The sequence below is a fragment of the Dipteris shenzhenensis genome, chromosome 1 (assembly GCF_047967505.1).
Source record: "Dipteris shenzhenensis isolate YYH24624 ecotype China chromosome 1, Dip_SZ_1.0, whole genome shotgun sequence".
Lineage (NCBI taxonomy): Eukaryota > Viridiplantae > Streptophyta > Polypodiopsida > Gleicheniales > Dipteridaceae > Dipteris > Dipteris shenzhenensis.
Window position 1 is genome coordinate 67,679,586 of NC_141596.1, and position 13,805 is coordinate 67,693,390.

The following is a 13,805-nucleotide window of genomic DNA, read 5'->3' on the forward strand; positions in this document are numbered from 1 at the left end:
TTAGGAAAGGCCTTGAAGAACATGTTTATCATATACATATAAATGGCCATCTAGCATACACTTGTCAGATTTCATGGGTAGGACTGAAGGCCTGGGTGGAGTAGTAGGAGAACTCAGCCTACCGAACCTCCATGTCCTGGAGCTCAAGGCGTGCGCTCTCATATCTATCACAGCCACTGGGATTCTGAGTCTTGCTCCCTAAGCCTCTCTATGGAAGCGAGGTCTCATTGCAATGCACACTCGCGCTTCTGAAAAGCCCTCCTCCGTCTAAGGACGTGAGACTACAACTCCTCACTGCTACTTTGAATCGCATCTACCACCCATGAAGCCCAGCCCTAGCAGCGTATTGACTCTGGTTGCTGCGAAATATCTGCCATAACCTACTAAACCTTCTCATCCTGCAGGAGGTCCTCTGGAATGCTGACCCCCTTTCAAGAAAGACCCTGATGGGGATGCTCTAGGTAGAGTGTGGTATGACATCATGGTGCCTGCTAGAATCCCTATAGAGCCACCTCTATGGAGTGCCCAGTCCCTAACGTAGAAGCAATCCAATCTCTCAAGGAATCCATTATGTCTCCTCTGGCCGAATGAGAAGAGGAGGCTGCTAGATACCCCGCTGAACTCTGGCTCTCGCCACAGGTCTCTGCCACTAATCGTGAAGATGAACTACTCCCACGTTTGTTGGCTGGGGAAAGAAGAATCTTAATGGCTTTGGGAGTCCCTCTGGCCAGACCAAGGGTCACCACCAAGAAATTCTTTCTCAAGACAAACAAGTCGCTCACCCCTACCCAAAGGAAAGGATGGAAAAAACCCAAGGGTAAGCTGCGGGGGAGCGGCCCCAATGCTACACACCCCTACAGTTGGTTGCAAATGGAGAGGGCCCTCACAGAGGAGAAACATGAAGAGGAGGCGAAGAGGGGACGGTCGGAGGCGAGATGGAGGCGAAGGGTCTAAGGTGACGGGGCCAAGGTGGAGGCAAGGTGGAGGTGGGGTGAGGGTAGAGGGGAGAGAGGTAGATAGAGGCGGGGAGGAGAAGGCGAGAGGAGGTGGGGAGGCGGCGAGCGGGATGGAGGTGGGCTGCAAGAGGGAGGATGTGGGGTGGGCGGAAGGAGGGGTGGAGGTGGGCTGCAGGCGGGAGGAGGCGGGGTAAGAGGAGGGAGGAGGCGGGGTGGAGAGGATGCGGGAAGGAGGCGGAAGGAGGGGGGAGGCAAGAGGCAAGAGGTGAGAGGGTGGAGGCTGAGGCGGAAGGAGGTGTGAGGGGGCTCAGGCAGGAGCGCAGGAGCGCAGGAGCAGCAGCGCCCTCCATCTCTGCTGATCCATAATGATATGCTTGACAAACCATGTATCTGGCAAATGTGCGCATGACAAACCTTCTAAATCATACTCGTGACAATTAACTTTAAAGCCTACTACAATCATCCATCTGCATGAAATACAGACCATTGCAGCATTACTTATTTTCCAAGATTATGTCCATACACAACAAATTTTGTTAGCTCCATCTCGGTATAGAGGGTTGTGCTTGGGCAATGACTTCGAGCTCCCTATAGCATGTCTCTATTTCCCTAATGGACAACGAGGTAGTGCAGATGAGCATTCATACTATCATGTTTTCACACAAAAAAGGGAGGACAATGTTAATACAACTAATATTCCTGCTCTCTAAGACGTAGCCCCAATATGAATTTGCTTCTGTTTACTGTGCATGCTTGCCCCTCCATACACAAGTCCTCAAAAGAACAGTTGACTTGTTCCATATGCAAAGGCTATCATTCTGCAAGTTTTGCAGTAGAGAAATTGAACCTCCATGTAAACTATGAAATTGGACTTGTAATAACCACATGTGGTGCAAGGATCACACAAGCAATCATTTGCATGCGCAGAAACATCACACTTCATAGAGTAACTCTACACAATTCCAATGATCATAACAATAAACCTAATGGATTGAGCAAATATACGAGCACTTTGATTGGAAGGGGACTGCCTTGATTGAAGCTCAAAATGAAGCTTAAAAAATAGTGCTAAGGATGGATGCCTGCAATTTGCAACGATCCCTGCTGCCGTGAACAGAACAAAATATACAGATTGAAGCAAAATCACCTCAGGAAAAACACAAATCTATCAATGGCATAAGCTTCACCACTAGTCATTCATTCTGTTACAGGTAATGCTGCCCCTGGTTGCATGCCCACATTCCACAGAGGACATTCAGGTGGCTTTTCATTTGTAGCAGAGGTTACTAAAGCAGCATAAGTTGATAAACTCTTTTTTGGTACAATAGTCGTCATGTCCGCCACACCTTTCTCTAGCTTTCTCTTTATCTTTTTTTTCAGTATGGGACTGCCCTCTATTTTCTTTCTCTTTTTCTCCAGGCTGCCTAAGCCTTTTCCTGGAGATTTTCTGCAATATTTTCTTTTCTCCCCATTAGACAGGCGCGGTTCACCTCCATAGTTCAGGCGGATCTCGTTTTCAAGAAAATCATGACTGCTGATTTTATCATACTGAAACTGGTCTTGGCTTGGTGCATTCAAATCTAGTAACGACACTCTTTCAGTGCCCAACTCCTCCATGCGTTGCTTCCCCGTAGACCTCCGTCTCTTTCTGGATTCCTCTCCACTCTGAATATTTCAAAGTATGAAACAAGGATGTACAAAATTTGTCAGTAGGTGTCCTGAGCACTTAACCCGCTAGAGTTTTTTTTTCTCTAAGATAAGTAGAGCCCAACATACATTGGTAGCCTTGATTAGCTTCTTCTTCCGTTCTTTAGCCCGATGTACTGCATGCTTAATGCCAATATTGTCCATCCATCCCTCTGGCCAGAGCTCTGCAAGCTGAGGATACTCGAGGCCAAAGAAATCAGATGAGGAAAAAGCCATATGTCATACATCCAAACCAAAAAATTAGTCCACACACAAAAGAAGTCGGAACTAATAAACAGACCTCTGCATAAAGTTTCCTTATTTGTGGACCTCTATGTTCATCCATGCCCTGTCAAAAATGAGATGCAAAATTTTAACACTACAACACAAGCCAAACAATGTTAATCTGACAAGGATGCTTCATAGATGCTGATGGAACTACATAGTTTAAAAATGGCAACCTCTATATACTGCTCATACAAATCACAGATCTTATCCTCTGTTGCTTGATCCCACTGGTATTGCCCTTCACTACTTGCTTTCTCAGCAGAGCTCGCTAGTGGCTGAAAATCATCATAGGACACTTCCAGATGCTCTATATCCTGAAAAGCAAACGATGTCTGAATATGGCAGGAGTTGATGAACAGGAATTCTGAAAATACATTAAGCTCTGGACAGAATGACAATGGCATGGTAAAATACCTGCGCTTGGAGGGTATGGACCCTAGATTTAACCATTTCTGTAACCTCTCGTTTAATGTCTTGCAAACGGCCCTCCTTCTCTTGCATTGCCGATAACCCCATCTCAATCATCGCTTTCAAATTCCTCTGTAGATATTTCCCCAAAGACAAGGCCTCCAGTCATTCTTTAGCTTTGTTATTACCATAGTGGTAAGAGGTGTAAGAGGCCCGACATAAGAGGAGCTTAAGGTATGAGACTCTAAAGACTCTTAAATTTTTGAGGTGTAAAAGGCATTAGACTTTTATATGTACACTAGACTTAAAACTATCATAGATGCACAAGACATGTACATGAACTCATATAAAGGAAACAATGATTCAATGAACATCGTATTATTAACCAGTTACCATCATTGATCAATCATCAACCTACACAGTAGAGCCTAGGCTTCAATATCCAAGCTAAGTAGAAAATTGTAAATACTAAAAAATTAAACATTAAAATTTTTCAAAAACTTATTTACATAAATTAGACGCTTCCAAAAGAGGTGCGGTTGTTATTCAAATGGATCTGTTTTCAATAATTGGCATGCCCAACTCCGAAACAAGCTATCTAAGGCATTTGCCAACCCAAAAAGGTGCCTCAAAGTGATAAAGGAACCCACTACAACAGGCCCAGTAGGTACCATTCCACATCTGAAAAACAAATCTTTTGAAGGTTTGGAACAGTCAAATTTGCCCAGAGATCAGTCTTTTTTTAGAAAAGGGCAAAGGGGAATATTCTTCTAAAAGATCGCAAGTGCACATGCCAGTGTGTCATCTGCCACACATTCGAACACATGTCCTCAACTCTGATCAAAATACAGTCAGATTTCATGAATGCACCAGGCAATAACATATTAAGCAGGCAGAGAGCAGCAAGGGGCAACAAAACAGCAGCAGCAACCCTATAACCCACCCTGCAGCAGGCCACAACACTAAAATAGGCAAAGCAGCACTGTGCTGAAACAGCATTTTAAAAAACTAAATCTTAAGTAAATTTGGAAAGACTAGTTTCATCCAAATGGAAGTCTCTTGGCTCACAAAACGTGCATACTAAATGAGTCAGGGAAGTGTCTGAAGCATACATGACAAATATCTACACTACATCTCCAAGATATGACACATTTTTTAATGAATTGAAGATAAGCCATCATACTGGAGAAAAGGTAAATTTGCTGCACCTTTAATGTTTTCACACGCATTACGTGGCCCAGAATGCCCATGAGGCGGTCAATCAGCTCATCTGTAATTTTACCCTGTTTGGCCTGCTGCAACCAACACAACCATAAGTAGTTAATGGTCTGCTCAAAACCATAATGAATTCTTGAAAAAAATGCATGAAACATATAAATTTTTTACCGCTAATCTTGCGACTTTCGCCAACTTCTGCTTTATATCTCTAGGTAACCGATTCCTTTTGCCTTGCTCAGGTTCCCTGACAACCAATGCAGGAGGACACACTGCCATCATCCAGATAAAACTGGGAACATAAGAATTGAGTGCTGCAAAGGAGGGGTTAGAAAATGCCGACCAAAACTCCCATTGCTACAGGGGAAAAGGAGGATTTAGAAAATGTCAACAAAAACTCACATTGTGCAACTCCCCTTTCCAAGTCTTGAAATGCTCTCTCTAGAACAGTGCCTTTAGGACGCCCTGGACTCACTTCTTTTCCCGTGGGAGATAACTTCTGCAGATCAGTCACAAAAATGGGAAAGCTGCTCATAAATTCGTGTAAACATTTTGTGGTCAGACAGCGTAAAATTAGCAAAGAGATTCATGAGATCTATGAATCAAATTCCTATCATGATAGAGCTTCAAAAGGGAATCACAAACTTTAGTTCATTTGAAACACTTCGCCAGAGGCAAACTTTATAGAACAAAATCACAAACTTTAGTTTGTTTGAAACAAGTTGTCAAAGGCAAACTTTATAATTCAACGCATGGCATAATAAAGACAACATGTTGCATTTAAGCAAGACTTGCAAGGACTCCATACAGAAATTGCATCAGTTGAAGCATAAGCTGCAGAAAGTACATGGCAAACTTCACTCTGTGGAATGTCATGAGTTCGAAATTTACAGCATGGACAGAGTGAAGTTTGCCTGCAACACCCATTGTCTCCTTTGAATCCTCCTCTTTAACACCTTTTTGCGTAGCTTTTACTTTGGCCAAGTTTGTGACTCGTGCTTCTTTCTGCACTGACTGGACAAAATAATCTTTTTTCGAGAAGCCATTTGTCTCAGCTTTCTCGGTAGCTTGCAACTTTGTCATAATCACACACGCAGGGTGGTCCACGGGCCTTTCCACAACAGCATCTTTTGGAATTTCTCTACCTTCTGGTCCATCTCTGACAGCTTCCTCTTTATACTGAGGTACAGTCACGTTGTTTACCCCCATATTAACAGGGTCACTCTCAAAGGCGCTTCCTTCTATACCTTTTCTAGCCCCATGTCCTGGCAGAGGATCACAAACTTCTTTCCTCTCCTTTTGCGTTGTCTGCTGGTTTGAAGCTGGCATCCCAACACTTGACAAAGGAAGCTTCCTGGCAGCAGCTTTCAGCCTTACGCCTGACTTTAGCAACTTCTCCGACATATCATCCTTAGTCTCGCTACTCAACTTCTTGATATCTCTTCTTTTTCTTTTCTTGGGGCCAGCTACAGGTGAAGCGGCTAGTTCAGCCCTGAAAGACAAGTCATTAAATTATTCCCATTTACAAATCACAAACTTCTCTCTCTCTCTCTCTCTCTCTCTCTCTCTCTCTCTCACACACACACACACACACACACACACAAAGGCAGCACCTGGAGGATAGGCAAGTGTCGCATGCATTGAGGATTGCCATTGGGCAGCTGCAGGTATCACCCTACTAGCTGGGGATTGAGGCAGGGAGGGCAGCAGGCATACCCAGAGCACACAGGATATATAAACTTTACAAACTAAGGGGATGGAGATGGAGGAGCACTTCATGTGTAGACGCGCGGTATATTAATGCGATATGTGGAAGATATCACTGCCTCTTTCACAAGGGGCTTGGTTTTAGATCACTGACCCAGCATATACAAGAGAGAGAAAATGAGAGAGAGCTCAGATGTATTCCTCCGCCAAATAGTGGGCAAAAGCTAGCGCAGGGTGAGCACAAGATATCCAGCAATGGGATGGCCAAGTTCTGGAACTCTCCTAGTAGACTACCCCTGCTCCGCGCTGCCTCTTGAGGGCTTCAGTGGTTGCTGTGGCTGATGCCAAATGAGGGGGGCAAGGAGCCCCTTTATAGGGGGACGGGAGACCTGAAACAGGCCGACTTTTGAGTTGGCTCCTGGACTGGCAGGCCAACCTGCCAGTCGGCCCTTTATGTGTCCAAATCAGCCCCCCCTGGGCAGCCTATAAAAGGAGCTGGTTGACAAGGGCTTGATGCCCTGCATGGTCTGGCCTCCCTCTAGACCTGGTTTGCTGCTGTCATGCAGCCCATAATTGGTCCCTTAGATTTTCCCCCTCTCAGTCATATCTCCCTATAATCCAATGCCCCTTTGTCACCACACTAGGGAGCTCACAGCAGGTGGGTGCATTAATCTCTAACAGATGATCCATTTTGTATACTTGAGAGAGATTCAGAGACACAAAGAGACCCTACTAAGATAGATCATACAACACGAGGGAGCAAGGGATCTGACACATGCATGTCACAGACTTCTATGCATTTGAGCCAGCACCAGGACATGGAGAAGAGACTTCTATGCATGTCCCAGACTTCTATGCATTTGAGCCAGCACCAGGACATGGAGAAGAGGAGGGGGATGAGGGCAGAGTGGATAGTGGGAAGAGGAGACGAGAGCCGGAGCCACAGAGACAAGTGCAGAGCAAAAACAGACTAGGACACGCACGGCGAGACTGTTTAGGCTCTGCTCAAGGGTGACCGCCAGATCGCATCCCACCATAGCTCTACACACCAGGGAAGTTCTTCTGTATCCCCCTGGACACTTAGTGCTTAACTTCAGGGCCTTCGTATGCTCATTGCGGCAGTTTCAGTTCTAGTATGATTTTGACTTTTCTAGTTATAGCACTCAGCATACTGCAAGGGTCTTAGTATATTATTTCAGTATATAGCATCTACGTAGATCCACAGAAAATCATGTCGTCAAAGAATGACCGATTCCTATAACATACCAAAATTTAAAAATACTCAGAAATTGCCGCATTTCTTACAGAGATTCTTAATGGAACAGGTCCTTCCAATGGCAACTTTGGAGCACCAATCATAGATCCAAACCTCCCCTTTGAGTTATTATAGATGTGTTAGACATTGCTATTGGAGCTGTGCTTATGCAACAAGGATGTGTAATTGGCTTGTCACAAGTATGCACGTGGCACTTATTGTATGACAGAATTCTGGCCATTTTTCATGCCTTTCGAATGTGGATTGTCAATATATCTTCATTGGTATATTTTCACGCGAGACCGACTAACAACCAAGATGGGTTCAAGTCTTCGCAAATTTTCATACTCAAATACATTCAAGGGCCATGCAATCTAGTCGATGATGCTTTAAGACTCCTGGCTTCTATCACGGTTATAAATTCCTTCTCCCTTCAGTAGACAATATGCTAATGATGAGAATTTCAGCACCGTGCTCTTCAGTATGCCTGAACAGATGCCGGGCCACGTCATGCAACAAGATCCAAGAACTCCGGCAGCTTTATTGATTTGCGGATTCAGTTTTCACCTGGCTCTTATTTTGAGCCAGAGGGGTGGTCACAATCCATAACTTAAAGCCCCTCCAAGCCTTAATACTTAAGGATCGAATCATGCATAAACACTTATGAAAAGATAAGCCCTTCCTACAACACTCCCAGGAAGCCAGAATTCCCCTATGAACAAAAGCCCGTTCAACAAACGCTGCTATCACTGTGCTAATTTTACCAAATTCCTTTTGGCAGGGATAATTGTCCATTTTACTTGGTGCGAGGGGTTACTATTGAGAAAGGCCCTAAGGTTTAGAAGCTTCATTCCATTTGAATAGAATAGTCATACAGAGCTCGAAGGGTCTTAAGACCGTATAGAAGTATTGCCCAGTAAACATTGCCACTTCAAATGTCCTTTCAGTCCAGGAAGTGCTCCCCAGCTATTTTGGAGGGCTTCAGCTTTGCACTTGAACTACAAGTTTCAGCATCTCGTTCTCTGAGCTAACACCCATGGTCTGTTTTTTCCTACCAAAAAACGAAGGAGATATTTTATGGCTTTGCAAGCTCTGGGTTGGACTCCAAGAAGATAAATGCTGCTCTAATCTCATGTAGCCTGATTAATAGATCTTTTGGAAAATTGAACTCGTTTCATACTTAGAAGAGGTACATTCTGATGCTTGGTTTGCCTCCATTTAAACATACAAGCAACATATATCTAGATGAATCCAGGAACATGCCCATACAAGCAACACCCCATCGTCCGTCAGCACCTACAAAGGTGCTTTTCCTGACTTTGCAAGCACCCCAAGAAAACAAATATTGTTCAGCAGCTAAGGGAAATTTAATTTGTGGTAGCCTGATTAAATAGATCTTTTAGAAAAATGAACTCGGTTTTTACTTGGAAGAGGTACATCCTGATGCTTATTCGTTTGCTTCCATCTAAACATTCATTTACATCTCACAATCTAATTGTGGTTGATAACCCCTCAAGGTACAACATGCTTTGACCCAGGGCAAAGTAAGAAGAAATCAAAGAGCCATTCCCACACCCAAAGTAACCCCTGGGCCTTGAACAAAAAACCCCCTCTAAACCAAGATGTAGTCTGAAAAAATCACATCCAATGCGTTGACTTGGTTGTTTGTGGAAAACAAAAGCGCAAGCCACATCTCCATAATGCATGACGTGTGTTATCTTTTCCAGCCTGTGCACTATGAGATGGACATGGGCATAGTGTGATGAGCCAATGAGAATGGGAATTAACAACTAAATGTTGACATAAGGACTCGTCCCCAGTTATGGAAAGATGATCAACAAGGCAAAAACCTCATGTTGATATGTCAAGAAGACCAACAGAATCCCTAAACAAATCAGCGATCTGAGCCACATTGCTAAACCCAAAAGAGCCACAAGTGCTAAGAAAGTTCGTGCTTGACTTACTCTCGTTCCAACTTTCCCCTATTCACGAAAAACCCTTTGTGCTTTGTTCTGGACTTGTCCACCGAGAAGTACTCGTTCTGCAAAACATGCAGACGTTCCAAAGAATAAGAAATTAACCGGTAAATCCATTCCAAGATATTGTTGCAGCTTGAGAAGCCTGAAATTTGTACCAGTTCTTCATCGTCGATGAAAGAATCCTGTGTGTCGTATTGGTCATCATCGGGAGAATCGCTGAGAATTTCATTCTCATCACTGCTATTACCTCCCTGCAAGAGTTTAAAGTAAATTGGTGAGAGTGGATACCACACGAAATACGAAGAGTCCATCAGCTTTCTTGCAAGACTAACCTTGTAAATCCGCTCGATCTTTTCTATGACTGAGTTGAAGCGGTTAGGAGGCGGAGGAAGCGGATCCCTCTGTGACACGACCTACAACATTTGAAAATCTCGAAATGTCAGACTCGCAAATTCATTTATTTTCTTTCGTATCAGAAATTGCTCTGATAGCAATGTCTTGAACTTCCCTCTAGACCTTCTCTATTCATGAAACAAAGGCACGCACCCTACCTCGGGAGCGATGCGAGCTTCAAGGGCAGGATGAGCACCAGCAGGAGCCTCCGAGGACGATGACGGGCCCGCCTTTTGGGCCTCCTTTATTAGTTTTTTCCAAGATACAAAGGTTGTCTCCCCGGGCTTAAGCTCGACGTAAAAGCGCTCCCTCGAAGGCATCTTTGCTGCAGCTTGGAAGGGAGGAAAAAGTGCTATTCCTCCGATAGGGAAACCGGACGCGGAAGGATTGCTGCCTCCTCTATCCTCAAGCATCCTGACTGATCAAATTCTCTCAGAGACTCGGCACTTACATTCCCTGTGCCACATTCTTCGCGAAGAAAAGAGCGTGCTTTACAGATCTTGCGGTATAATGCAGAAGCTTCGAGATAACGCAGAGCCGAAATCGGAAGTATGCGAGGAGAAAGCAAAAGGGAAGGGATGAAAAGCACGTTTCGGGGGGAGCAATCCGCCAAAATTAAGGATGGAATTGGGAGAGAGGGGGCAAGTGGCGGGAGTGCAGGGATGCAAATCGAGACAGAGAATTGGCTATGGCGATGGCTGGCGATGGAGCAGCCTGCCTTACCTCCCAACACAGAGATAAACAGAGAGAGAAACAGAGACAGAGACAGAGAAGAAGACATACGATCCCGCCTACGATTACAATCTTGGCGTACATACCAACTAACCCACTACCGTATAACACCGTAGCCTAATTGTCCACGTGCGCAGTACGGCCCCTCAATGACGTGGCTACCCACCCCTTTTGCGGCACTTCCACGTGGAATGTCGTAGCCTGACGTGGAATACTCCCCCTCCGTTGATCTCCCCAAAGGCTGCCCCTCCTCTGTCGATCTGAGGTGACATGGAAATCACCCCCCTCGATTTACTCTATGAAGGATCTAGAGTTACTCTTTTTTTGGGCCGACGTGAGAATCGGATATAGTGTACCCTCGACCTAAATACGCCCATGCCTATAAAGGTGGCGTTCCTTCCTCTTCCCCCAAATCCATCTTGTCCTAAAGTCAAAAATTTAATCTTATCAAACACTATCAACCCAAAACAGAATTGCTTTTAACTAATTTCAAGAAAGCACATCTATTGCTAATAGAGTTTAAGAGACTCCTCATATTTCTATTTCATCCCACAATGCTACCTGCCTGGGAATATATATATATATATATAATAAAAGAAAGGAAGGAAAACCGTCCTGAAAGTAATAATTGGCAAACCACAATATGCCATACAAGGATGAAGATGCTAGAAGGGTTAAAGAATAAGCCATCTAAGCTAGCTCGAAAAGGTTGGATTGTTAGTGTGTAAATCTAATCAAAATTGCATTGCTAAATACAATGAGAAAATAGGAAACTTTAACTTGAATTTCAAACAAATACATTTAGTTGAATAAGATTCCAAACAAAAGACTTTAATTAGCACTCTCCGTCCTAAAATGAAACAAGGTAGGGTGGTTACCTTATTCTATTAGTTTAGGCATTGAGGTAAGGTACCAAATTCGAAGGTTCATTGTGATTTTGTAAACATGGGCAAATTAACACTCATTGCTTGGCCAACCTTGACTCAGTCAAACATGCCAATTTTCTCAATATTATAACACACCCCATCTCACTCAAACAAGTGCCCTTTGTAACATTGGTGCTTCAATTCTAGTGAGAGGTAGTTTGAGTCAAAGTTAATCTTTATGATAAATGATTATACATATTGAACATTATGTCCTGCCTAGGCAACAAAACAAAGCACTTCCCAAAATCAAAATCCCCCTATCTTCCATTCTTTAGATTTGAACCTTTACAAGCCTCGGTGCTAATCCCTCATCCCCTTCTTGTCCAATCATTTTCTGCCACTTTATGCTAACCCCACGTTCTCAAATCACAATGACGATATCCAATACACAAAAATGGAAATCCAGTATGCAACTAGAGTGGATGCAAGGATAATGAGTATCCATACTGCATGGCTCTGCCTCGTTGCTGAAAATCTACCATCAGCTTATCTGCCTTGGCTGACCTGGGAACAAACAATCGCCCAAAGCCCCTCGCCTTAATCTGCCTCGATGCTGTGAGCAGCTGCGTGGTGAATTGGAGCGCTGTGATCCGCACTCCAAGCTGCAGCACCACATGTGAATAGTCCAAGGCAGATTTAATCTCCCCGACATCCACGATCACCGTGTCTTCTCCTTGGGCCCCGCCATCACAATGTGAATTGCTTATTAGAAACAACTGTACTCTCACGTCAAAGTAAAGGTGGTCATAATAACTGACTCTCTGTAGTGATTTCTGCATATTAACTAAGGAGCTGCATGATGCAAAAGCATCATAAGCCCCGGTCTCTTGCACCCAGCTACAAGGGACTGCTGACTTGCTTCATCCTTCTCTAAGAAGCTCTTCATGGTCACCAGAAACTTTGCCAAGTGGTCTTCCTGGGTTCGCTTGCTGAACTCATAGACCTCCCGTAGATCATGTTTCCCTGAAAGCGCCTGATTTGATTTGACAAATGCAGCCAATGCAGGAAACCCATTCCTATGGCAATAGTCCACTGCCCTGTCTGTGATGTCAGCATCAGATTGCATAAGCTCCTTTCCTTTGCCAGGCTCCTCCTGCTCTTCCTCCCAAACCACCACATGCTTTAATAAGTAAGGAAAACTTTTACCTACCACCATCCAAATAAAACAATGTGTTAGAACATCATAGTTTTTGTGAGGGAAGACATGTAATGCCTCTAAACCCCAGCTTGTTATCGCTTATACCATAGAGCAAGACGCCTATCAAGATTCAAAAATCATTTCACAAGATGGGGCATCAAAAATTAAATTTAACAAGGGAGGATCTTGCATCCATGCAAAAGAATAATGAATAATAAAAAAAGTTTATTATTACTCATCAAAGGAAAAAACTTACATAACATTAGAAAGAGGCTATATATATATCTGAATTATGGGTGTGCGTGTGTGTGTAAAACAATGATAGATTTACATGTGAAAAATGAATCTAATGAAAATAAAACTAGCTATATATGAATGCAAAAAGTTATTGAACTAATTACTCTAGAAAAAGCAATTATTCATAAAGAGAAATTTTATACATAAATAGTAAATTAATAAGGGAAAAATATAAATTTCCTCGACAAAACAACAAGAGACCACTAAATGTTTATAACTATGTATATCAATAAATGTCTTATATACATATATATATATATATATATATATATATGGAAAATATAAAAACAAGACACTTCAAGAGCCAGAAGCAAGGGGCTAAAGGCAGTAAAGTGGAGAAAAAAGGATTTAAAGTAGGGCTTAAAGGGATTAATAACTCTATAAAAGGGTTAAGTGATTTTATATATATAAACATTGAAATAAACTTGGGTCAGTTATAAACCCAAAAGCTTGACTGTAGTATAGTATAAATGTTATATATATATAAGTATAACATAATGCAATAAAGAATTGCTAAAAGAAGGATGCATCATAGCAAGCAACGCAACCGCGAGATAGCGATCAAAGGAGCCATCAGGGTGGGCAAAGTCAGAGCATGGGCCACGAGTGAAGAGAAAAACATGGAGAAAAAGGAGAAGCAAACAGATCTAGGAGTAGCCAGCTCCATCAGCAAGGTAACAAAAGTTGTAGGTGAGCTCCATAACCAACATGGCCCAAGAGAGGAGTTACTTCTACTCCATCAATCATATAATTGCAAGAGAAGAGACTTCAAGTAAGAGTCGTACAGCGAGTGCGAGTATTAAGGAAGGGAGCAACCACCTGAGA

General features: G+C 43.3%; 1 protein-coding gene across 2 annotated transcripts; it reads right to left on the reverse strand.

Moving 5' to 3' along the window:
* Nucleotides 1-1,983: 1,983 nt before the first annotated feature.
* LOC147906264 (ubinuclein-1-like) lies at nt 1,984-10,630 on the reverse strand. 2 transcript variants are annotated; one of them, XM_087377551.1, is made up of 13 exons: nt 10,046-10,630; nt 9,827-9,907; nt 9,650-9,745; nt 9,480-9,556; nt 5,445-6,045; nt 4,956-5,052; nt 4,725-4,825; nt 4,547-4,630; nt 3,345-3,470; nt 3,104-3,244; nt 2,944-2,991; nt 2,733-2,834; nt 1,984-2,621 (listed from the first exon to the last, which is right to left on the reverse strand). In XM_087377551.1, exons 1-13 carry the CDS (start codon nt 10,298-10,300, stop codon nt 2,154-2,156), a joined length of 2,277 nt encoding a protein of 758 aa, XP_087233677.1. In that variant the 5' UTR covers nt 10,301-10,630; the 3' UTR covers nt 1,984-2,153. The 2 variants fall into 2 exon arrangements, with proteins under 2 accessions (XP_087233677.1, XP_087233669.1); XM_087377543.1 differs by having other exon boundaries at nt 4,547-4,633.
* Between the last annotated feature and the right edge of the window lie 3,175 nt (nt 10,631-13,805).